Consider the following 26336-nt stretch of genomic DNA (forward strand, 5'->3'; position numbering starts at 1 on the left):
CCCTTCTTTAGTACAGAAGTCACTACGGTAGTTTTGGAAAGCTGCTTTGAAAGCTGGGTCAGCAGGGGGAGCCATTTGTTAATGTTTCTGCGTTTCCGGTGGGATGCCTCAAACCTGCCCACAGAACTGGTGATGTGTGTGTGAGTATCAGTAAAGTCTGGGAGGCCTGAGCACTGAGTTGAGTTCTTCTATGAGGGTTGAGAGAGAAGGCACGGGCAGAAGCAAAGCCTCCAAGTGGCCCAATTTCTTTGTAATCTCCTGATTTATCTAAAAAAAAAATCAGTGCACGTACCGTATTCTTTTCCACCAGTTGTCCCATTTAATTTATTTTATTAGTGTTATTTTTTGTTCCAAGAACTGCCCCCTTCCCCCTTTGGCAACCATTGGCTTGTCTGTATCTCTATGTTTGGGAATTGAACTAGTGACCTTTGGGTTTGCGGGACAATGCCCACCTGCTGAGCTACAACACCAGCTAGGGCTAAATATTTTTTTATTGCTAACAGTATTACAGACGTCCCTGTTTACCCACTTTGCCCACCTCCACCCATCCCGGCTCCACCCTGCCCCACCCCGCCCCCTTCCCTCTGGCCATCGCTGCACTGTTGTGTCTGTTTACTATCAAAATAAGCCGAAGAGAGGGAAACCTTAACAGATTCCAAGGACATTTCATGCTTTTAGTAACATTTATAGAGGGATTTCCTGGATTCTTCTCTCAATAACCCTTAGAGGTCTGTATTATTTTCACTCATAGTTTATACAAGGAGGAAGCTGGGATTTGGAGGGATTATGTGATTTTGGTAAAATCACACCTGTCGGTGCCTAGGACAGCTGGGATTTAAATCAAGCACTTTGATGCAAGATCCTGGGCTTTTACCTTCCCTGGTGTTCGTGCTTTCTCCCCTCCGCCCTCTCTCCCCAACATCATGCTGCAGTTGCTTTGTGGGTAGTACATGGTGTTGTTGGTCTAGTCAATAAACGAGTTCAAGTTAGAGTGTAGCAGTAAGCTACCTTTTACGAAATATCTTCATCAGGTGCTTTCATGGGCATCCTTTCTCTCCTGTCAGGTTGGTGGCAGCCCTCCTGGAGGCAGGTGCTATTAACCTCCGTCTTACAGGTAAGCCCGTGGGCGCTTAGGAAGGTGCAGTGATTTTCTAAGGCCGCACAACTGCTAAGTGCCAGAGATGGAATTTCGAGTTAGGTTTTATGGCTTCGGTTCCACAGTACTTTGCATTATGTTATAGCTGCTTTTCTCCCACAAATGACTTAAACGATTGGAAATGGGAGTAGGTAGTTCTATTTAATTTGGTACCAGTAATTTATTTATTCTTTACATTTTTTTTCTCTAAGAGAAAAAATGGCATCCCTTTATACTAACTCCCAAGCTAACGTTCACCAGGCGCTCTCTCTGTTCCAGGTCTGTGCCAGGCACTCCGTGGTCCTAGCTGATTGCATCCTGAAGCAACCCTGGGAAGGAGGCACTGTGACCCCTTCCTCTTACAGGTGGACAAATGGACCTGGGGCTCTCGATGTGCCCGCATGCCAATAAATGTCAGGGCCACGGCTGGAACTCAGCCCCATCTGAGCCACCAGGCTGGGCTGCCTTTGCTTCGTGCTCGGAAATGACTCTCAAACTTGGCTTTCACGTCGCTGGGGGAGTTTGTACGATGTTAGGACCCCAGGGTCCCACTTTCATTGTCTTATTCTATAAGCGCCACATTCCCTTGCTTTTTAAGAGAAGCATCGCTGCGCTTGGCAGTGGTTGGGAAACACTGGCTTCTGGTGACAGCTACGTCTGTCATTACACTCATTCTTTTCCTTTTGATTCTCATAAGAGACTGTTAGTTAGGCACCTGATTTTATTCAATAAATATGTAGTAACATCATGCCGAATGGCCTTCAAGAGTCAGCTTTCATTCTATTGTCTTTTCCCTTTTATTTCATTATTATTTACTCATTTTCAGAGAGAGAGGGGAAGGGAAGGAGAAAGAAATGGAGAGAAACGTCAATGTATGGTTGCCTTTCATGCACTCCCTACTGGGGACCTGATTCAACCCACGAATGTGCCCTGACTGGGAATTGAACCTGCGACCCTTTGGTTTGCAGGCTGGTGTTCAACCCACTGAGCCAATAAGCGTGTCACTTGATGCTAGCACGTGTTACATTCTGGAGAGGATGCTATCAGGGAGTGAGTAGGGGGCGCTGTTGGGGATGATAATGAGTTTAATTTTGTGCATGCTGCATTTGAGAAGCCCATGACATGTACCACTGGGACTGTTAGGAGCTGGCTCTATGGCTCAGAGAAAAATGAGGAAGCATGAAAACACATCCTGCTTAAGCAGATATGGTAATGATAGCTGTCAGCAAACACCAGGACTTGTGTTAGGCATTTTACGTAGATCCCGCCATTGAATCCTTAGAATACCCTTATGAAGTAGGATGTACTAGAGTTTGTATCTTGCAGCAAGAAAGACTAAAGCTTAGGAAAAGTAAATGACTTGCTCAAGGTCACACAGCTGCTACGCGGCAGACCTTTGTCACTGGGGTCAGTTCTCTAAGCATTGGCCACGACCCCTGCAGTAGGGAATGTTGCAAGATCCAGAGCGTTGAAATGTAGACAGGCATTGTTACTTAAGACCGGCCTGGCAAAGGGCATTATCTGTATACACCAAAAAGGATTTCTGAAAATGTCAAATTACTCTGGGAGATGAAATATTTTAGAAGCCCGGATTTGAAAAATGGGTGCAAAAAGCCAATGTGTTTGACTAGTTTCCTCTTTTGCTAAATTTCTGGGACTTGACTAATTATTTTTATGAATGGGAAAAAGCAATACTGTGTGTTTTCCAGTATGATTTATGGAATGATTTCAAAAGTAGGCATGAGAAGCCTTTCTTTCTATTGAGTTTGTTTTTTCTATGGACATAGGATAGGTCCAGCATGGATGTGGTCAGAGAAGAAGAAGGGGTGATAAATGGGGGGAAAGATTCATGTGGACACTCAGAAACATAGCAATGTACATGAAGGGATAGACCCGCCAAATTCCAACCGCACACCCTCATTGGTGGAGAAAGGGAGAGAGACATACAGGTACTTTCATGGACTAATGTCCTTGCTGTGTCACTTTTGTGATACCACTCTAAGACTTTTGCAGCCATTTCAACATTAGAAACCAGGCTTCAGTGGTGGAGTCAAGAGCCCTGGTTGTCTGCTAGAGAGACCTGTGTCCCGACTTAGCCACTTACTTGCTCTGTTATCTTGGACAAAATCAACTGATGTTTCCTCGTCCGAGTGTTCTGATAGGTTGGACTGCGTGGTTCAGCCTTCCCTGTGGAGACCAGGCCCTATATAGCAGGAAACTCAGCTACCATTGCTAGTGTTTTGCAGAGATTCAGAGGCAGGTGGCCCTGTGTATATGACATGTTATTTAGCTCATCTTTAGGCAAGTCAGGAAAATGGCCACAAGCAAAACCAGAAAGGCAGTGAGTAAGCTTGCAAAGGGAAATGGGGATTCATGTACAGTGCGGGTTTTGGTGACCTTGATGGTTCGGTCCCACTGCGTCAAGATGGCTTTTCTGGCTCCTTTCCATTTTCCTGGGCCGGTCAGGCGGAACTGGTATGGTGTGCATGGGCCGAAGAAGATGGTCAACGCCAGGCGTGGGTCCGTCAGGAGCAGAGAGAACAGGTTGGGTTTAGCATTGATATAAGTCAGAAGCTCATCTATGTATGGGATATAATCTGATTGTAAAACTTTGCAGTAGCGGAAGCCAAACCTGTATAAAAGGAAGATTGGGGAGGAAGGGGAAGACAAAAAGATAAAATAATGGTAATCTCAGAACAAGCACAAGTGCCAAAAGTTAACAATGATGCTGCAAAATTTAAGATGGTTTCTGGACTCTTCCCTTCATGCCTATCACTGCCTAGTGGCCTCACTGTACTAGTTAAATACAAGATGGGCTCCTTGGAAAGACAATGTCTACGTATGGCATTCTACATGCTCACAACGCCTCTAATAATACTGTAATTCGCTTGTCAAATGATTAGCAATTTCTAGAAAAAGATATGAGTATTTTACATAATTCTGTTACTCCTAAATCTTTCTAAAACTCAATCGTTGCTAGATTTGTACAATATTGAAAAACCCACCAAAAACAATAGGGTGGAATTCCTTGTAATGCTGGTATTAGTCCCTAAAATCATTGAGTGACCATGTGAAAAGAAGCTTTTACCTTGCGTAGCTCTAACTGTCTGTGTTATACCATAATTCCACAATGAAAATCAAACCATATCAGGTTCAGGATGAAGGAGAGGCATCTGAAATGGTTTTATTATTTTGGGATGTACCATGGAGGCAGATCAACATTTGAACTTTGGAAGTATATATATGAATGAGAGAAGTGATAAGTTTCTTAAATGCAGTGATTTTAAAACTCTTTTTGTCCTCAGAAATCTTTTTGAAGTAAAAATTTACAACAGAGCTCTAAATATGTAGTAAAACAGATAAAACTGGAGATGTTTTGGTTGGATGAGGAGTGAGAGTGGCGGGAGGAAGGGCAAGACTCCCTTCTTTCCGGCCACCCCTCCCATTATCCTTGACCTATGAACGATAGATAAAGAGTAGAAAAGTGAAAAGACCTCTCCTCTAGGGAAGGCATCAGCAAACCTATTCTGCAAAAGGCTGCACTTGGACTTGAGGCTTTGTGGGCCATGTTATTTCAATTACTCACCCTGCTGTTACTACTCAAAAGAAGCCACAGGCAATAAGTAAATTAATGAGTGAGGCTATGTTCTAATAAAACTTTATGGCCACTTAATTTTATATAATTTTCACATACCACAAAAATATCCTCCTTATTTTTTACCCCCAGCCATTTAAAAATGTAAAAGAAAAACATAGGTGGTTAGTAGGTTTGGCCAATAGGCCTTGGTGTGCCGGCTCTTGCTCTAAATTGGGTCTCATCAAAATAAGATGGCGGAATACCGGGTTTGTTGATGAATACATGAGCAGACCCTTCCAGCATCAGAGTGATTAAACTTAACTGTTTGCCTGCTGATTAAGAAGCTGCGGTATATCTGGTAGAGAAGGGTTGATGATATTTGGTTTAGAACCCCAAACCCCATGTGATGTCGGATGACCATGGTCGGAAGCGTTTGATTTGGGGACATTAAAACTTCTCAGTTTCCCTTTCCCTCCTCTCTCCTAGTGTTTCCTTCTAAGTCTCAGGTACTTCTTTTTTCTCTAGTGTACTTCTCACCTATCTTTGTTATGGTTTTTTACCAATTTCAGTTATCGTTCGAAAAGGACCTGTAAGTAGTTAGCTTACCCACTGGGCTTGTTCTCTTTCCTCCTATTAACTTCTTCTCTCATGACACTGCAAGGTGGTAAGTTATTCACACCTAAAAACAGAGAAAAATGCAATTCAACTGCAGCTTCAGGTGCTTGTTTAGTGGGTAAAGATGCTTTACTACTGCTCAGCTTCTGTTTCTAGTACCCACTTCTACTTGTTGGTTCTTCTGGCAAATGTGTTAGCAGCCTAAGTGGATCGGTGGTATGTTCCTGGCCATACTGCCCCCAGCTGGCATCTGGTCACCACCCTTCTTACTTGATATGGCAGAACCTCACAACTGGTTTGCCTGAATTTTATCACTGACTTGACCAAATGCTTCCATTTGAATTGAACCAGTTGATTTGGTCAACCTAACAGGTAGATACAGCTTATACTGGCACAAATAACGCCCCTTTTTTATTACAAAAATTTTTATTACAAAATTTTTTATTACAAAATCATAAGCTTGTCATTCTATAACTTAACAATATCGCACTCAAGCACACCATATGACCCTGTAGGTGAAATGTTCAAATTAAAACTATAAATTATTACACCCATGTTATTACCCTACCAGCCACACTCAAGCAGGCCTTACTTCTGCTGGACCCTGTAGTTTTTGAAGCTCTAGTTTATCTCTGTGCTGGTAATAGTATAAGTGCATTTTTTTAAAGATTTTATTTATTTATCTTTAGAGGGGAAAGGAAGGAGAGAGGGAGAGAACTGGCCTGCAACCCAGGCATGTGCCCTGACTGGGAATCGAACCGTGGTTGCTTGGTTCCCAGGCCTGCGCTCAATCCACTGAGCTACACCAGCCAGGGCTATAAGTGCATTTTGATAGTGTGATTCAGATCATGAATCCTGCTTTTAAAGATTCCGTTGCTTTGAACAGGAACGAGGGAGGATCTCTACATTCTAGGATCCAAAATAACATGGCAAACTGCATGCATCTGCCCTATTTCCCATGCACTTAACTTACCTTTCAGGACTCGAACAGCCCATCGAGCTTGTGTTTCTCCTGTGGGTATCATGGAGCCTAAGGAGTTGATGAGGCCAATGACAGCCAGGGTTGGCTTTTCCAGATGTGCCGGGAAGATGTACTTGTACAGCGATGCCTGGTCATTTTCGACTTTCACCACGGTTTCATCAAGGAAGGGGAAAGCAAAGGTGTATCCAGTGGCGAAGACAATGATGTCAATGGGCTGTTCCTCTGGGGGGTCGTTAAATATGACTGAGTCTTCCTTCACTTCCTTTACGCTTGGCTTGATGAACACTCTTCCAGTGATGATGCGGCCTGGGAGCTCATCATTTATCACATACTCTTTCAGCTGTGTCCTGAGCAAACACAGGGAGAGATAGATCTGCCAGCAAATGTTACAGTAGCCTTCCCACCTCCTCCCTTCCTGTCTTCACTGGGAAACCCTGCTCCTGGCTAGGAAGAAGATGGAAGATGCCAGTCTTTTTTTTTCCCTCTCAGAGCTTGAAATATTTTTTTAAGGGGGGCAGCAATAAGACTTTATTTCTTATTTCTGTTTTAGGTTCATGAAAGTACAGAGATTTATGATATCTCCTTCACCCATCCACATGCACAGCCACCCCGTTCCTGATCCCCCACCAGACTGGTGTGTTTATCCCAGTCAATTAACCTGCATTGACATGTCATCATCAGAAAATCTGAGCATTATTTTTTAAATTCCCATCCCCCACCCCCTTTTCTTTGGCAATCCAGCTTGTTCTCTAGACCTATGGGTTTGTTTATGTTTTATTTTAGATTCCACCTAGAAGCGATATCATAGGATATTTGTCTTTCTCTGACTTATTTCACTTAGCATAATATTATCTATGTCTATCCAGGTCACAAATGGCAACATTTCATTCACTTTATTGTTGAATAATATTCCATTATATATATATAATATATGTAATATTTTTTATTATAGTCAGTGGGGGTAGTAGACACCCTTGAGTATGTGTGCTCTGTGGCTATCACATTCAAAATGACTGAGTGAGCAATAAATCTACATCAGGTTTTGCATTAAGCTTGAACATTTCTCTGTGGAAACTATTCAGATGATTTAGTAGGTTGCAGCTGTGGGCAAATGGTGATTGGCAGCCTCATCACAACAACCCACCTGCTCACGCATTATGTCTTATGCAATTTTTTGACGAAACACCAAATCACCCCAGTGACTCGGCCCTCTATAGCCCAGATTTGGTGCCTTGTGACTTCTGGCTTTTCCCCAAACTAAAATCACCTTTGAAAGAAAAGAGATTTCAGACTGTTGATGAGGTTCAGTAAAATATGATGGGGCAGCTGATGGCAATTGGGAGAACTGTGTGAGGTCCCAAGGTGCCTACTTTGAAGGGGACTGAGGTGTCACTGTCCTATGTACAGTGTTTCTTGTATCTTCTTCAACAAATGTCTTTCATATTACATGGCTGCATAATTTCTGGACAGATAATGCCACATCTTCTTTATCCATTTATCTATCAATACATATCTAGGTTGCTTCCCTATCTTGGCTATTACTAGTAATGCTGCAAGGAACATAAGTGTGACTATATCTTTTTGAATTAGTGAATTTTGCTTTCTTTGGACAAATACCCAGAAGTGGAATTGCTGGTTGGTATGGAAGCTCTATTGTTAACTTTTTAAGGGCTCTCTATACTGTTTTCCTTTGTGGTTGAACTAATTTACAATCCTACCAACAGTGCATGAGGGTTCCCTTTTCTCCACATTCTTGCCAGCACTCGTAATTTGTTTTATTGACGACAGCCATTCTGACAGATGTGAAGCGATCTCTCCTTGTGATTTTGACTTGCATTTCCCTGATGATTTGTGATGCTGAGCATCTTTTCATGTATCTGTTAGTCATCTCTATGTCATCTAGGGAAAAATGTCTATTCAGGTCCTCTGCCCAACTTTTAAATTGGACTGTTTTGGTCTTAAATTGTATGAGTTGTTTATGTATTTTAGATATTAACACTTTATTGGATATATCATTTGCAAATGTCTTCTTCCACTCAGTATGGGTTGTCTTTTCATTTTTATTTTTTTAAAGATTGTATTTATTTATTTTTAGAGAGGAGGGGGAGGAAGAGAGGGAGAGAAACATCAATGTGTGGTTGCCTCTCGTGGCCCCTACTGGGGAATCTGGCCTGCAAGCCAGACATGTGCCCTGACCGGGAATGGAACCCTTGACCTTTTGGTTCGAAGGCCCACGCTCAATCCACTGAGCTACACCAGCCAGGGCTGTCTTTTCATTTTGTTGATAGTTTCCTTTGCTGATCAGAAACTTTAGTTTTTCCCGGTTAGGAAAGTTTTTTTTTAGCTATTATTTATTTACATAAAATTCTGTTCCTTTTTTCTTCTGAGATCTATATCATGCAACTGAGCAGTTGGCATTATTGCAGAGGTCCCTTATACTACCTTCATTTTTTAAAAATTCTTTTTCCTTTCTGCTGTTCTGATTGGTTGATTTCCACTAGTCTGTGTTCCAGGGTGCTAATCTGTATTTCTGTGTTATTTAACATCCTGTTGATCCTTTCTGATGTGTTTTTCATTTTAGTTATTGTATACCTCAGGCCTTCTTGATTCTTTCTTATATTTTCTCTTTGTTAAAGTTCTCCGGAAGTTCCTCTGTTTTACTCACAAGCTTGGTGGGCATCCTTGTGACCACTTCTTTGAATTCTTTATCAGCCAATCACTTATCTTTGTTTCCTTAGGGCTTCTATCTGGGGATTTTTCTTGTTCTTTTGAGAGATATTCGTCTGCCTTTTCATTTTGTTTGGCTTTCTATGTTTGTCTATATGAATTAGACAAATGACGGTCTCCTCCAGTCCTGGAAAAGTGGTCTGATGTGGAAGTGGACTCTACGCAGTCCGTGTGCCGAGTGGTTTGGGCAGGCTGGCAGGAGCGGAGTGGGTGTGTGAAGTGCCTGGGGTGCTGGCCCACGAAGCTGAGGGGCTCCGGGCGGGGAAGCCGGGTGCGTGTCGTACTGCCCTGTTGACCCTGCTTGCTTCCTTTGTTCCAGCCAAAATGGGCGTGGGTGATGTGTCCAGGAATACATTACAGCCACCTTGCAGCCAGGCCACAGAACCTGGACAGAGAGCCCTGGCCCACCGGGTGGAGGTGGAGGGGGACTTAAACTATGGGCCTTACCATCCCATCCAAGTAGGGAGAATTCCAGCAGTCCTGAGAGCTCTCATGGCTCTCCAGCCTTTGTATACAGCCCCTCTCTCATTTGTTGTTCAGAAAGTGGTCTTGTGTAGAAGAAGACACCTCCGTGTGGGCTTGATGTGCTGGATACTTTTAGGAAGCACGTTGGGGGCTGCCAGCAGGTGCACGTGGTGAGCCCTGTTGTTCCCGCGTGCTCCCCTGGTTCCAGGAAAACCCAGGGGATCTCCCAGGCAGGCCAAAGCCCCGCCCGAATACAGCCCCCGCCAGCCCTCTGGAGGTGGGGAGGTCGGAAGAATGGTGTTCACCTGCTCCTCTGTCCAGAGAGTTCCCACAGGCCAGAGGGTGCCCTTCCCCGCCTCCCTGCACAGCCCGTGCAATTGCTGTGCAGAAAGTGGTCCGCGCAGAGCTGCCCTCCCAGCAGCCCCTGGGGCGGCGGTTCAGAAGCCGAGCATGCGCTCTGGGCGCCCAACGCCACCGAGTGGCTGACGAGGCCCTGGCGCTCGTGCCCACTTCCTCGGTTCTGAGGTGAAGTCTCCAGGCGACGCAGCTGGGACCTTGCTGTGGAGACCCCGCAGGTAGGCCCAAGCCTCCAGGAGGGGGGGGCTCTTGCCGCTGCCGGTGCAGGTGGAGGGCCAGTCAGGGTGCCACCCGCTCCTCCGGGCCTTGGGGCGGCGGTGGGGGCCCCCGCAGCTTCCGGATGGCGCCGGGCGCCTCAGCCGACTCTGCCCCGCCTCTTCCTCTCGTTCGTGGCCCTAAACTCTTAAGTCAGCGGGGTCGGGTGGGGGTGCCTGGCGAGAGTCGCTGCTCCGTACCTAGGCGTGTGTGTGACCTCGCTTCCGGGAGCGGACCAGGCCTGGGCGGTCTGCCTAGCCGGCCACCACCTTCTAGGGCTCGGTCTTGGAGGAGGCACCTGGTGGGGGAATTGGTTTCCTTGGGACCCAGACGGATGTGAAACGTCAGGGTTTACGGAGGGGAAGGAAGTCAGACCTGGCTGAACTCGGCATTCAGGCCTCTCTGCCGCTCGAGGGGCAGCTGGACGCAGAGGATCAGGGACTTGGTGTTTGGCAGCGCCGCCGCCGAGGCTCTCGCCTGCCAGGAAGCATGCACGGTCTTCAGAGGGTCGAGGGCGGAATAATATTTTCTGGGCTACGCCTTTGCAATCACTGAAAGAACACTATGATTTTCAATCAGCGGAGCCATTTTTGGCTTACGGTGACTCCACAGCAAAAGACAGAACACGCAAAGGACACAGTGCCAATTTCACAGAGCTTGGGGCAGTCATCTGGTCCCTCCAGGCTTCCTTCTATTTATGGGCCGAACAGGGCCGGGCACAGTTGGCAGCCACAGTTCATGGGGTGGGATGAAGAGCACAGGAAAGAGTGCACGCACAAGAACTTCGGCAATTAAAGAGTAATTTCTCAGGCTCCTTTCACACTTCTTGGCATTTACAGGATTAAATGAAATGTTTTATTGGCCCATGAGCTGGCCCAGGTTAGATAAAGCTTATGGTAGAAAAAGCTCTGATGAAAAGAGCCCAACCCCCTGGGAAGCTTGGATGTAGGAAGTAGGAGAAAGTGGGAGGTAGAAAGTAAGGACTAGGTGGAGATAATGGCAGGGAAGGGCGAGCAGGGCTAGAGGAAGGTATGTGAGAGAAGGTGAAGGGAGCAAGAAGAAACACCTGTATGTGGCAAGTAGGGGACCGTGTGCCCACGATGGCTGCGTGGGTGCCACCTGGTCCGTGCTGGGCCAGAGCTAAATCTGGAGGGAGATGAGACAGGATCTCTAGGCTGTGACGCCGCCCTAGTAGTGACCTTGTTGGGCCAACTCAATGAATAAGGAGTTAAAGCCATAGGTTGTAACAAAGGACAGACGGAAGTCAAGGTCATCTTCACAAGGTCAAGAAGGCACTGCTATGAGGGAGATAGTGAAGGGCAACTCTAGAATTTGCTCTTTTTCTACCTAGTGACACAAGGCACCTGTGTAGCTTTTGTCAAGAGAGTCGTAGATAAATCATTTTCTAGCGATTGCTGCAATTGGATAAAATAGCTGTGGTATGTAGAGGCAATGGAATATTACTTGGCCGTAAAAGAGAACAAAATGTTACCGTTTGTGACAGCATGGATGGACCTAGAGGGTATTATGTTAAGTGACATCAGTTAGACAAAGAAAGACAAATACTGTATGATTGCACTTATATGTGGAATCTAAATAACAAAATAAACAAAACAAACAGCCTCATAGATGCAGAGAACAGACTGATGGTTGCCAGAGGTGGGGGTGGTTTGGGGGACTGGGTGAAAAAGGTGAAGGCATTGACAAGTACAGATCAGTAGGCACAAAACAGTCTGGGGATGTAAAGTCCAGCCTGGGAAATCCAGTCAGTAATGCTGTGATACCACGTATGGTTACCCACGTGGTGCACACCCACCCACATGTGGTGCACACGGGCACTGGCAGTATCAGGGGAAACCCTCTGTAAAGCAGGTTTGTCGAACCACGGTGCCGCACACCTGGAACCAGTACACAAGAGCCCTGCAGGGTTGCTGCAGCTGAGGCTTAGGTAACTGGCCAGCGGCCCAGTGCTTGCTTATTACTAAACGAGCTTAGGCAATGACTGCACTTCCTCCCCAAGCCTCAGTTTACCCACAGTAAGTGTTGTTGGGTGGATGCAGTTCACTATTTTACTTGACGAGAACTCAAAAACGGTTAGCTACCTATGATCAAAGAAGTTCGTATGAGATTTCCCTTCATATTCAGTCATATTGTCATGTTATTGCGTGGTTTGGATATTCCATGAGAAGGGGGGAGACTCCTTTCTACTAACCCTCTTCTGAAACATCATATTTACCTGTCTTTTGGGACTAAGCCGTAATTTGCATGATTGAACCAGCTGTTTATCTTTCTTGCCATCCACCAAGTCACAATTGGGGTTGGGAGAGAATTTCTGAACATGCTCTGAAATCGAGTCGTGAACACCATGTCCCAGGGCAACCCTGAGTTGCAGAGGCGGCTGATCACCCACGCGCCTCCTGTGGTGCTGAGGAACACCTGGAAGCAATCGGAGACGCCGCTCAGTCTGACGCAGGGAACAGGCCTGGCTTGCCAGGGACTCGAGAAGTTTCACGAGAAGTTTTACGAACGGAGTGATGTCAAAACATCTACCACCCTCAGACTACATCCCTGACAGGACAGTTTGGCTTCCCTAAAGTTATTCTTTTGAGATAATGGTTTGAGTGTCTAGAGTATTAACATGCCTTAGGATATATCATAATAGTTGTCAAAATAAGAACAGGGTTTGGCAGTAATTGAAAAGTGTCTCGAAAGGGTTTCATTTGAACTGACAGTAAAATTCAGTAATGCAATTAGTTTTGGTGGACTTTTGTTTTTTAATTTACAGATTGACTGAATTTACCCCAGCTGACTGAATTCATTAAGCTAATAGTTTTTCTTTGTATCAACACAGTAAGAGTTGTCTGTACAACTGTTTAAAATTCAGAAAATTTACTCCACTAGTCTGTTACTTTGTAGATGCAAAACAACTGATTTAATATGGTTTTGAGGTGGATTTAAGATGGTTTTTCCTCTAACAAACTGAGGCATGGTGACTAGAGCTAGTGTCAGTGTTTTTGTTATAAATGCTCTTTGGCCTTAAAAGGGAGCAGTATGTACAATACAGGAAATGTGGGGCAAGAATTGTGAGTGTATCAATGATTCTGACACTAGACGTGTTTGTGCTGAACCTGTTGTGATGTAGAATCCAGTAGGACATGTTGGCAGATATGAATCATTCTTTAAACTGAGAGAATTTTCTTGTTTGATGCTGAAATAAGATGTGTGTCAATGCATGCTTTCTGATTGAAGACATTTCCAACTGATTAGAAACATGGTCATAATAATATGCCCCCCGCATGTGGCGGTCTTAGTGCATGAGACTAGGCTAATATTTGTCTCAGGGCCTCCCTTCTCTTCCTGTGGGATGACTTCACCAGTCTGCCAAGTCTTTCCAGATTAGTCCATCCGCAAAGCAGTCAGCAAGTTCTCTTCTGAGAGTTATAAAAGGGAATCACAGTTACACACTCTCAGTCCTCTTTCTTCATGCTATTTTCACTGTTGGAATTGTTGATCTAGCTCCTTATCCTCGTTTACCTGGCCCCTGGTCTCCCATGACCGTGTGCCCCATGACAGCAGGGACTTGTCTTTGTCGTCGTGTTCTTCAGTGTATCCCCGGTACCTGGCACAACATTCAGCACCTTGGAAGCCAATACCTAATATGTATTTGCTGGCCAAATGGCTCTCAGTGAGTTCATAGCATAGTTGGAATGAAAGCATATACTATAAATGTAATTAGCAATCATAAGAGTTAAAAAGTGCCAACTGAGGATTGTAAGTTACAAGTGTCACATCATTTCTTACTAGTGAGAGCTCCTTTTGTGTTGGGATGAAATAGCTTGGAATGTCTGTGTAGACAGTAATGAGAGAGGAGGGTACATGCTGCCTGGGTAGCTCAGTTGGTTAGAGTATCAGCTCATATGTCAAGGTTGCAGGCTGGAACCCAGGTCAGGGCATAAATAAGGCAAACAACAAATAGGTGTTTCTCTCTCACTCTCCTCAAAAAAGAGAGAGAAAGGGCGCTGTGGAAGGGGGGGGTGTTATGGGGGAGGTGGAACACAGGTGCGGGGATTGCAAAGGGCTCAGAACACCTGTCAGGCTATAGTCAATGCAGGAAAGTAGTGGGGGGTCAAATTAAAATGACAGATTTGGATCAGATTATGGAGAGCCCTATAATGCAGAGGTAATACATCTCCGACTTATGATTTTAGATAGGGCATTTATTAGAAGTTTTTATTTTCTTTAACATAAGTGTCATAACAAAAGCAGGCTTTGCAGAGGATTTATTTGTTGGTGGTTGGGCATCTGGATGTTGTTCTGTGTGGAAGGATGGACTGGAGGTGGGGCTTTGAGCTAAAGAGACCTGGATTTGAAGACTGACTCTGCCACCAATGAGGGATGTGATCTTAGGCAGCGGGTTCCTCAACCTCTTTAGCCTCAGTGTCTTCACCTGTCATCAGGGTACTGACAGCCCCGGCTGCAGTGGCTTGTTTCGTTGAGTGGCCGAGACAGTGCCGTCAAGTGCTCAGCACAGAGTAAGCTCCAGTGAATAGTAACTATTTCTGACATTATTATTAGGACTGTGCAGCAGCCGTGGGGTGAGGCGGTATGGGTCCGATGATGGTGGTGGCAGTACCAGAAGGAGGGAGCCAACAGGAGGCCTTAGCAAGGAGCTACCAGACGCCTCCAGGAGCCCTCACGGGATGCCTGGGATGGCAGCAGAAATAAGAAGTCTCAGGAGTAGGTTTTGGAGGAAAGATGCTGCCCAGATTTTGCAGTGAAATTTGTAAACATTTAAAGAAAGTAGTTTAAAAATTGACTTTGTATATGTGTTTTAGGCATATTTATTCCTTTCATTATTTATCATGGTGTCCAACACTGTTTGCCTGAGGCATGTGTCTTAAGATAAAGCTCTTTATTAAATAACATCGAGAATGGTACCTTCTCGGTAGATGTAAAAACAGTCATGGGGATGTAAAGTACAGCACGAGTATGTGGAATATAGTAAAAAATATTCTAATGACTAGGTATGGCATCAGGTGGGCCCTGGACTCACTGCGGGGATCACTTCATAAGTTATCCAATTATATGCTGTGCACCTGAAACTATTGTAATACTGAATGTCAAGTGTAATGGAAAAGTAAGAATAGAGAAAATTATTTACGGGTTCAGAAGCAATCACAGTGTAAATAAAAAACCCCATAAAACTAAAGAATAGAGAACTTGGTGTTAAAAAAATGGTACCTTTTTTGCCACGTGGCTGGCCTCCACAGCTATGTCTGCACCAGAATTTCCTGCTCCGATCACAAGAACTCTCTTGTCCTTAAATATGTCTGGATGTTTATACTGTCGGCTATGAAAGTATTGGCCTTTGAATGTATTTATACCTATAGAAAAAAATAAGTCAGATAGATTCTTTACAGGATCAGCGAGTGAGACAAAACTATTATTCAGTTATTGACATCCTTTAGACACATGAATTAGATTGTTTGTAGTAGCATACTCAATTTTAAGAAAATCTGAAATGTGAATAAAAATTAGTGATTATTAATTCAATGAAGGCACTTCATTTCATTAGATAGGCCTCTAGTTTTCTTTACTAGGTGATTGACTACTAAATTGAAATATCATGGCATAAATGCTGACTAGGAAAAGTGTAAGGAGTCATTACCATTTAAAGGTTGATAGAAATAATGGGATAGTAACATCCTATATACTAATGTTTGATTTATAAAGAATCTTTCACAAGCAAGGACCAAGAACCCCTCAACTTAATGGGCGTGAAACTAGATGTTTAGAAACATAAAGTGTGAGGCCGAAGATTAACTTGTTAATTGTATAGCCTAGAATCCATGTCCCCGGGTCCCAAGCTCATCCTAGTCAAACTGCATGCATTGGCTCAGTTGCTTTCAGAGTATGCTTCCTCCTGCTCTGATCTGACTTGAGTGACATTTGGAGGATAGGTCAAGGATCATTGGAAGTATATGAGTTTGTTGTGAAATGAGTATTGGCATCACTCTAGGTTATATGTAGATTGTGATGTCTCTCCTGGAGTCCTATAAAAACCCTCTCTTTCCATACAGGCTGCAGGGTGTCTCATCCACCTCCACATTCTTAGCGCGTCATGCAGAGTGTAGTAGTGCTAGATCAGTGGGATGCTGCCTCGATGCCGTGGAGCTTCCTTGATTCTTGGAGTGATCCTGTACTGGGCACTCCTTCCTAGGAGTTTGGGGTAGTTTGCTGCTCAGGAATCTTCTCTGAGCAGCAACAGCGGATGAAGAATCGGGTTGTGTTGTGGGGTGGTAAGAGTTCACTGCTGACCGTGTTCAAGTGGAGGCTGGTGAGCCTCTCTCAGGGACAGTGGGGAAGAGTTTCCCCTTAGTGGGAAGAAGACCGAATGTGGTGCTTTCCTTCAGTGATTCTGCCCTGTGGCAGTTTTGGGGATATGCTTCACTTGACCTGACTCGAGTAACCTCTGGGGCCCGCCTGAGGACCAGGGGAAACACATGAACTCCCTGGAAGATGAGCCTTGAGATCATGACCTCAAGGTCGTATTTAGAAAAAAATTTCCTAAAGTTTAAACTTTTTAATATTTTACTGAAGATGAAATAAACCAAACCATTGGATTTTCTATTCCCTCTGAGTTGTCATTTGATTGATATTTGACGGAGATTAATGTGAATTTTGGTTACAAAAGACAGAAAAAGACACTGAGCCCCAAAGATGTCTTCACCTGCCTCACAAGGCTCATCCCCCTGTCGATGAGTGACCCAGTGCCATAAACCTCTGATCTAGTCAATTTCTGTGACTCATGAAAAAATCAAATTGTCTTTTCCTTTATTCACTGGTTGACTTGGGTGGCCTCTAACCTCAACTTTGGCAATGTGCTCATGCCACCAACTTGTCTAGGTGTCTCACATCTTAGAAGCCTTTCCGAGTGCTGCCAGGCACTTTTAAGGAGGGACACTGAACCTCAGTGAAGCATAAAACTCTCACTAGTTATTCATTCTTCTCTTTGGTACTCATAGATTGTTTGGAATATATGAAAGCCAAAAACTAGCCAGGAAGTGCCCATTAGGAAGAAATTCATTGCCTCACAACTTGAACTACTTAAAGGAGGAACTGTAGGAATTCATCCCCAGGCCGGTGGAGTACCAGGATGGCTCCATGAGACACATGAAGGTCAGTTGCAGAAAATGTTGTACCTGGAAAGGAGTCCAGTGGCAAATTTGGGTAAGTAAGCAAACCAGTGCAGACCATGACAGCATCAAAGACAGTGGACTCTTGCTTCCCTTCGTGCAGAGTGACCACGTCCCATTGGCCAGTGACAGTGAAATTTGGGCATTTAGTTACACTGCACACTTTAGTCTGAAAAAGAATCATAGACATCGTGATGAATAGTTATCAAGGTTCCAGTAAAGGCTTATGGGCTAGTTGACATCTCAAACATTCTAGAGCTCAGACTGAACATAATTAATAAACAAAATTCTGCAAATAGAATTGGGCTACCCCTGGCAACTACCAATCCATTCTCTGTTTCTATGAGTTCAGATTTTCAGATTCCATATTTAAATAAGATCAGATAATATTAGTTTTTCTCTGATTTATTTCACTTAGCATAATACCGTCAGGGTCTAGCCATGTTTTTACAAATAGCTGGATTTCCTTCTTTTTTTTTAGTGGCTGAAATATATATTATATACATTACATATTTTATATATAATGTTATGTATTAATATATACTATATAAATACATGTTATATATTATGTATTATAATACATACATGACACATGTAGAAACATCTTATATAATATACTTTATCATTGTATCATTTGTACTTTATCGAAGCACTATATATACTTCACATATATTTAATATATAATATACTAGATATGTAATATAATATATTAGATAATAAGATTTACATTGCATATATTTACACACATATGTAGTACATTACATATATAATATTATGTATATATATATATATATATATATATATATCACATTCTTTTTATCCATTAATCCATCACTGACTCTCAGGTGGTTCCCATGTCTTGGCCATGGTAAATAATGCCACAGTGAATAAACTCTGAGTTTATTTTGATCAGGAGCACTTTTAAGGTCGTGAGTGTAAATCTCATTTGCTTTGTTTTGGTCAGTTCTCCCACTCATGTTGCTTTCTCTGTGTAATTCCTTGCGAACTCCTCAATATACCCATCTCAGTAGGGAGGGAAACAGGAGAAGGGAAACACATGGATGTTCATTTGTTTCTTGGAGAGGAAGGGGAAAAAAGAAAAGAGAGAGAATATATTCATTTACTCATGTCCTTCCCTCCTGTCTTTGTCCTAGAGCCAAAGAGAAGAATATTCAAAGGTTTTTCTAACACCAAGGACACTGAGAAAAGTTTCCCCTCAAATAGTGAGGTTCTCTGTGTGCGGGCCATTGAACACGCCCATCCTGATCTAAGGCAAGTCAGGAGGAGAGCATGCAGCCGGTGATACAAGTTCTTGGTTTCCCTGTGTGCAGGCCTTTGGCTCACGTTGAAGATGTGGTTTGATATGTTTTGGGTGCCTTCGAATACTTAGATACAAGTGTTACAGATGAAAATCTCTGCGTGTGTATCTTTACACAAAGTACCCATCTCCAACCGCAGATTCCCTTGGGTTGGGGTTAGTACAGGAGAAAGGAACCAGGTGCCATCAGCCTTGCCAGTTCACTTTCTCGTCTGTGGGGTGCAAGACTAGGCTACAGAGAGAACATAGAAAACAGGTTAAAAAGTACTTTCTGGCTGCTAACTGATGTTGGGTCTTACCTTGAATTGAATGCATTTCAGAAGGTTGAAGTGGTTTGCATACATTTTGAGATATTCCAGGAACTGGGCATTGGGCACATAGTTTGGATAATCTTCCGGGAATGGAAAGTCTGAGTAACAGGACATCTCCTTGCAGCTGTTGGAAACCACGGACTTGTAGAGGCTGGCTCTGCCTTCTTCGACATGTTCCTGTACAAACAGTGCGTGCACGTGAGTGCGGGTGTGTCTGTGTGTGTGCACACCCATGAAGTTGATGCTAATTTTTAGGCACACATTTCTTGGAGTTTATTTTAGGCCCTTTGACTGTATGTAAATTTAGATTTTGTATTTTGATATTTTTCTTTGCTTCATTTTTCTAATAGTTCACTTTTGTTATCTTTTACAAACTTAACCATCTCTACTTGATTGGAAATAAAAGAAACACTAAATCTTGTCCCCAGTTTGAGAGGCACAGCTCTCTAGATCAGTGCCTCTTAATCTTGTTGAGAACCAGCCCAGAAATCTTAACATTTAGATGCATTCAGTGGGTCTGGTGGGCCTGAGATTCTGCATTTCTAAGAAGCTCCTGTGCACTTACTGCTGGTCCATGGACCGTGGTTTGAGAAACAAGGCTGTAAGGGGTCCTGCCCAACAGGAATGTGATGGAGAGGCACTTAAAACTGTTCCAGTAGCCATGACAAAAGAATAAAAAGAGACGGGTGAAATTGATTTTAGTAGTATATATTTTAACTCAATATATCCAAAATTTTATAACTTCAGTATGTAATTAATATAAACATCATTTAAAAATATATTTATTTATTTTTCCAGAGGGGAAAGGAGGGAGAAAGGGAGGGGAACATCAGTGTGTGGTTGCTTCTCATGCATCCCCTACTGGGGACCTGGCCTGCAACACAGGCATGTGCCCTGACTGGGAATCAAACCAATGATCCTTTGATTTGCAGGCTCATGCTCAATCTACTGAGGCACACTAGCCAGGGCTGTATAAACATTATTAATGAAAGTATTTTACATTTTTCCCTCATAGTCTTTCAAGTCCAGTGCATATTTTACACTTTTCAATTCAAATGCTGAATTTTCACTGGAAGAAGGGGGTTCATATACCCAAATTGTTAGCAGATATTCTTAAAAGTTCTCTGATAGCTGAAAGTATTGTTTTTAAAATTAAATAAAACAAAAAATGTAGGTTCTTAGTCATGTCAACGATATTCTACAGTTACATGTGGCTGATGGCGAGGTGAACAAGAAAGGGCTGTGTCATCACCTGGACAGGCTCAGGAGCCCACAGGGCAGGCCTGACAGGCTCTGTGACCAGTTGTGACTGCACAGGGTGGTCTGACCACAAGTTCCCAACGAGGCAGGTCAAGTCCCAGGCCTACAGCTTCCTTCACAAAGGTCAGTCTCTGACGTCAGGGGGCCCGTCCACTGTCTGGTGTATCTAGGATAGATAACATACCCTTGAAATGTCACAGTGATTTTCTTTCCCAGACCTCTCAGAGGCACAGCCACTGGGACGAGAGCACAGGGCCTCAGAACCCTGTGCTTTGATCTTGGTCCCCACGAACCATCCGTGTGTGTGCTGTGAACGTAGCTGTCCTGTGCCCAACGAAGCAAAAGAAGTGTGTGTTCCTCCTTTTTGCCTTTTATCCAACCTGGAGGTTCCCCCACTTTGCTTACCCCTTCCTTTTTCTGCTACTGCCAGTGGTTTTTGCATAATCCTCCTTGCACCTCCTCCTTCGATTCTAAGGTACAAAATAAGCCACAAAACTGCCGTTTTCTGGAACATTTCATCAGTCTGTTGATATTTTGCTTCCTGGCAATTGTCATCAGTTTGGCTGAATAAACTCATAAAATTTTTTTTACATCAGCAGTCACTTTATTGGATAGTGGAATTTCAGAACATCCTTAACTTGAAGCCAGGCATTAGAAATAAGTTCAATGTTGGTTTGAAAGTGATCAACTCTCTCTCTCTCTTTTCCTCCCTCTCTCTTCTCCTCCCCCCCATCCCTTCTCCTGTCCTCTCTCTCAAGTCAGTAATAATTAAAAAAAACCCCAAATAGAAGCGATCAAATTTCCTCTGGGTTGTAGGAAGACAGTAGGATGAGCTGTGAGGAGCTGTAATACTGAGAACTGAGAGCAAACATCATGGGAAGTGGATGTTGTGTTGTTAAACGGAAACCTTCAGAGTGGAAAGCTTTTCTGAAAAAGGGTTTGTTAGGACGCTGGGAAACTGGAGAAGGGGCCTGGTCAGGGGTGTGCAGTCTAAATCATCAGCAGTGGGCAGGGCTGGGTGAAGAGGATGGCGTGTCCACCCCTTGGGGAAGAATGACATACCTTGTTTTGAAAGAATTTGCATTGGCTATACATGCAGGGGGTGGGAGGAGGTGAATCACGGCAGTTTGGGGACACACACACAATCCACAAGGCAGGAGCTTGCTCTTCAGGGTCGCTGGTGAGCAACAACGGCCCGGAAAGCTCATGTGTAAGCAAGGAGCAGAGGAGCCTACCCATTCTCTTGGAATAATGGAAGAAATAGCCACGTGGAAGTTAATTCAGAGTTTCAACATGCATTCAGAAGTGTTGCCAGTCTTTTGTTGGGTTTGGCCGGAAGTTATTAGCTGATTAACCTGTCTGTGTCTTCTTTCCAGCCAGGCTGCTGTAGTTTATTTGAAGACATCTCGGATTTTTTCCCCTTTGTCAGTATAATGGGAAAAAATCAGTTATAAACATCTTGGGCTCAATCAGTGTATGGCCAAAGTTCCCTTACTTCTCTCTGGCATCTGAGAGCATCATGTAATGAATAATTCTCTGTTAATGCTGCCAGGTTCTAGTTAACACTAATAAAAGGCTGAATCTGGAATACGTACTGTTAAATGGGTCCAGAGATGTGCATGATACATGTGAACATTTCTGCAAAACTAGGTCCAAAAAATGTCAAGCATTTTGTTATGGCAAGTTGAAGTACAAAAGAGGAACAGGACTCGCCTAAATTGGATAAGCCTGGGAATCCCCCAAAAGGTAGGAGCCTGTGAGTTATACCTCAAAGATAATAGGAATTCAGTAATTGTTTCTTGAATATTTGAATAAAAAGAGTCCTAACAAGAGTAGCGAAGTTACAGAAATAAGTCTTTTAAAGAAAGCTCGTAAGAATCAGGTTTACCAGGCTTCACATAGAAACAGCTGGGGAACATTTCTCACTGTTCACAAATCACTCCATAATGACTTCGAGGTGAAATACTATACTTTGTCATTGTCCTCACCGATTCTAAAACTTATATGGCACATAAGGGCACATAGTAGGTGCTCAGTAAATGTTTGTGGACTAAACGAAAAGGTGCGTGGACAGAGGAAAGACCACGGTGCAGAGCAGGAAGGATGTCACTCCAGGATTCTCGGGCTCTGGCCTGAGTCACAGGGATGTGCAGCGCAGGGCACAGGATGTTTCCCCACTGCAGATGGAGTCTGGACCACTGGGTGCTGCGTCGGTTCCACACGAGCGCCGATTCTCAAGGTTGGAACTCAGGTTCTTTGAGAGCGATATTTACTTGGAGTGACAGGACAACTCCTCACATTGGATTTCTTCAACATCACTGGATAGTTGAGGTCATCAGCTTCTAGTGTTGCTGTCCCAAGCCGCCCTTCCCTAGCAAGGCCCCGAGAGTGGGGGTGTGCGACAGGCCCATTTTTACCTCCTGGCTACACTGGAGTCGGTAGTCAGAAGTGGGTTCTTTGCCATTGTACCCCTTTTCTCTTTAAAGGTGGTAACCCTTCCCAGCCCCAGTGAACAGTGGCCTCTCCCTTCCATGGCAACCCTTGTTCATTTTCTCCTTGCCAAAGGTGGTGGTGGCCCGATGAGACCAGAGTCATGCCCTCTGAGTGCGAATGAAGCTCGCTGGTTTATTGTCTCCATAGTCTTTGGAGGAAATGGAAACCGTGTCCACAGGTGTCTTGGGATTCTGCAGTTTGCCCATCTGTTTTTGCATTAGGCTCCCTCTGCCCAGCACGGGCATGGAGGATCCCCCTGTACACATGCTCTGGCAAGTACAGCCTTTGCCAGAGCAGGTTTTGAGTGGGCACCTCTAACCAGCCTTCTGTGGAGTGTGTGTGTGGTGAGGTGGGAGGGGGTGGGGTGTCTCTAGAAAGACCTAGGTGACTCGTCTAACACGTTAGAGCCAGGTACCCCTTCAAGGTCACCCGGTTTAGGGATTTTCCGTCAGGCTCTAGGGGCATCTCAAGGTGGTAAAAAGGCCGCTGTGTTAAGAGAGGGCTGCTGAATGAAGGTAGGGGTGGTTCTCCCTGTTTCCAGCCCCCCAGTAATTCAGCCTTTATCTCTAAGCTGGTTCCTTGTTCTCATTTTATATAAATGGAGTGATTGTCAACTGGGTGCTGTTTACCCGACTGCAGCTGGAGCACCCTCTTCCCCTTCCTTTCGATGTCTTCTCACATGCCTCACCATATTTTTTCACCACCTTCTTCATCCTTCTTCACCCTTCTTCATCCTTCTTCACCCTTCTTCACCCTTCTTCACCCTTCTTCATCCTTCTTCATCCTTCTTCATCCTCCACCCCACTCCCTCTTCATGCTCCCCAGAAGCCACATTTTCCTGGAAGAGTTGAGGCCTCTTGGACGTGCTCCTGTGTCTTCCTTCTTTCTGCGCTAATGTTTCCCCTCTGTGCTCATGCTTCCTTCCCTTTTCTTCCCTCCCACTTCTGAGGAGGCTGTGTCTGTCCCCCTCTGCCAGGCGAACCATTCCTCGTGGGCCTGCGACTCCACTCTTTCCTTTCAGTGCCAGGACCTCGTCCCATCTGGCCTCGCACATTCAGTCTCTTCCTACCACCCGGGCGTTTCCTCTTTGCCTGTAGACAGCGGAGTCCTCCCAGCAGGTACACAAAGCAGACACAACAGCAACAACAAAAAACCCCTTCCTTGTTTTTCTCATCACCCAGTACTTTCCAAGTCGAGTGTGAATATTTTAATCAAACATTCAGCCACTCTCCCATTATTTCTCTGACATGAGGAATATATACCACATATATATGGTATACCACTAAGCTATTTTTATTTTCCAAGCACGCCCAGAACTTTCTCTTTACTGGTTCTCTCCCTGGTGTCTCCCACCCAATCTCTTCTGCCAGTTGAAATCCTTTGAAGTCCATCATGTACCATCTCTTCCATGAAGTCTTCCTTGGTTCCCCTCAAGTGAATGTAATCCTGTCCCCCCTTTGAATGCCCATAGCACTGTTTCTGACTTGTAGGTGCCTCCCCCTTTCCTATCAGCCTGATAGCTCCTGGAGGGCAGGGGGAATCCTTCTCAATTTGGTGTCCCCACGGTGCTTTTTGTGTAGAGAAGTTTGACCAGCCCAAGTCACACAGCTGGTTGGGCACAGCTGCATCTGGAAGTAATTTCTCTTAATTCTGACATCATATTTTTGTATTTTGTGTGTGTTTATAATTATATAGGTCAGTGGCTTATACAAGGCCCATTTTTATCTGGTATCCTGAGAACCCTGGGCTCACATTTTGCTTTGGTTGAGGTGACTTTAACCAAATCACCCTGCTAATTACCCCTATAAATGGGCCATGCCACGTCCCACTCTGGTGGATTAGTAGCGCTTCTTTGGAATACCGTGTTAAGGATCCTGAGGCTCATCAGGGGAGGGATATCATGCTTGATTGGCAGTGTCTGCAGTGCACGTGGGAGGGAAAGTTACCATGGCCTGGGTGCCCAGTTTCTGCTCTCCTAGTGGAACATGGGCCATTTGAATTTTGGGAACAGCTGTGTTCTTTTGGCTCTCGCCTTTGGGAGGTGTCTATGCACTGCTGGTCCCATTCAGTGGTTGGACACAATTCAAGACATACAGCCCTTCTTTATGAGAGCCAAGCTGGTCTCCGCAACTTTGACCTCCCTGGAGCTTTGCTCAATGAGTCAGAAAACGATGACTTGTCCCCAGTTCCAAGTCACTCCCACCGTACTGGAGGAACACCCTCTTTCTCTAGCCCCTCAGGGGCTCTGAAGCTGGGACACCTGACACCTTGTTCCCTTCCACCATTCCTGGCAGCTCTCTGCATAGCTCATTGAAGGCTCAGGGGAAATGGTCGTGCCCTCCCAAGAGGGAGGGAAAATTGGAGGTCTGGGAGATCTCCCATATTTCCCGGGCTGAGCTGCGGATCTCACAGGGGTTCAGGGACCTCTGGCAGGGCCCCTGTGGCCCCCTCTGCCCCAGGATGGTCAACAGTGGGCTTTATAGTCCCCTTTCCTCCTTCCTCTCCTCACCACCCTCTCCAATCCAGACCGGAGCCCTGCTGAAATTTGAGAATATCATTTACTTTGCTCAGGGAACAAAAAAGGCTCCAAACACATTCTTGACTCCTGATTGTCCTTGGCATGGGCTGAGACTGCCTGGAAAGCGGACCTCGAGGACCGAGCCCATTCTACAGCAAGCCCTGTGCAGTTCTACTTCAGCAAGAGCAGGGCCAGAAGGAGAAGCAAGTACAAGCAGCGCAGAGTTACAGCCAGAGGCTGGAATTCCGGCACTGTGTTTGCACCTTTGCCCCAGAACCTGCTCTCTCTGGTCTGGCCTCAGCCTCTTGGTTCTGCCCCTGCTTCCCTCCCCCCAGGGTGCTCCTGGCCAGTCCTAGCCACTCCATCCTCTCCTGCCCTTCATGGGCATCTTCCTTCTTCTGGGCTCTGGATAATGTTGTTAAGGCGGCCGACACACCTCTCACCAAAGCTTGGGCTGCGTCCTGCTCCCTTCATTAGTTTCAGCAGCCCTTCTTGGTCACTTTGCCCCCCTACCCCCTTGTCTGAGTTCAGCAGACATTTCTAGCCCCTCCCTAGAGCAGCTGGCCCTTGTAGAAGAAATGCAATCCCTTTTGTACCAGTCAAATCCTTTTCTCAGCAGATAAAAAAAAGTAGTTAAAATCCCACTTACAGTGAATCTCCACAGCCCCCCGAGGTCGTCGCTCCTCTCGAAGCAGGTGGGCTCCAGGCCTTCCTCCAGGCAGCACTTGATGGAGGCCAGGCCGCTGACCCCAGCCCCCACAATTGCAACCCTCTTGGCCATGTTCTCCTGTGTGGGGGAAAGGCCACAGAGCTTTCTTTTCACAAGTGGAAGCCCCGCCCTGTCCTTGGCTGCTTCAGCAAACCAGAAGACAGATTTTAGGTGATTAAGGGATTTGCTGCTGTCCAATGATTTGTAGCTGGTTGCTGGTGTTTTGATTGTGGGGAAGAGTTGGCAAGGCCCCTGGTTTAACCCTGTCTGGTGTGTTCCTACCCCCTCCCTTGGACCGGAGCCAAATGGTAGGACAGTGGTTGCTAGGACTGTAATTTCTGGCAGAGCGGGCAAGGGTCACCTTGCCCAACATGTTTTTTTTTTTTTTTTTTAAATGAACTGAAGCTCAGAGAGGTGT

At 44.9% G+C, this 26336-nt stretch overlaps 1 protein-coding gene across 4 annotated transcripts; it reads right to left on the bottom strand.

Moving 5' to 3' along the window:
* Positions 1–573: 573 nt before the first annotated feature.
* On the bottom strand, positions 574–26034 carry LOC119065379 (flavin-containing monooxygenase 1). Of its 4 annotated transcripts, XM_053659358.1 has the most exons (10): positions 25859–25948; positions 20191–20364; positions 19504–19585; positions 18927–19115; positions 17316–17478; positions 15355–15497; positions 12350–12549; positions 6301–6656; positions 5319–5391; positions 574–3767 (listed from the first exon to the last, which is right to left on the bottom strand). In XM_053659358.1, exons 4-10 carry the CDS (start codon positions 19050–19052, stop codon positions 3422–3424), a joined length of 1407 nt encoding a protein of 468 aa, XP_053515333.1. In that variant the 5' UTR covers positions 19053–19115; positions 19504–19585; positions 20191–20364; positions 25859–25948; the 3' UTR covers positions 574–3421. The 4 variants fall into 4 exon arrangements, with proteins under 4 accessions (XP_053515333.1, XP_037023288.2, XP_037023289.2 ...); XM_037167393.2 differs by lacking the exon at positions 19504–19585; XM_037167394.2 differs by lacking the exon at positions 20191–20364 and having other exon boundaries at positions 25859–25925.
* Positions 26035–26336: the final 302 nt, after the last annotated feature.

This window comes from Artibeus jamaicensis, unplaced genomic scaffold (assembly GCF_021234435.1).
Source record: "Artibeus jamaicensis isolate MK-2021 breed Jamaican fruit bat unplaced genomic scaffold, CSHL_Jam_final scaffold_625, whole genome shotgun sequence".
Lineage (NCBI taxonomy): Eukaryota > Metazoa > Chordata > Mammalia > Chiroptera > Phyllostomidae > Artibeus > Artibeus jamaicensis.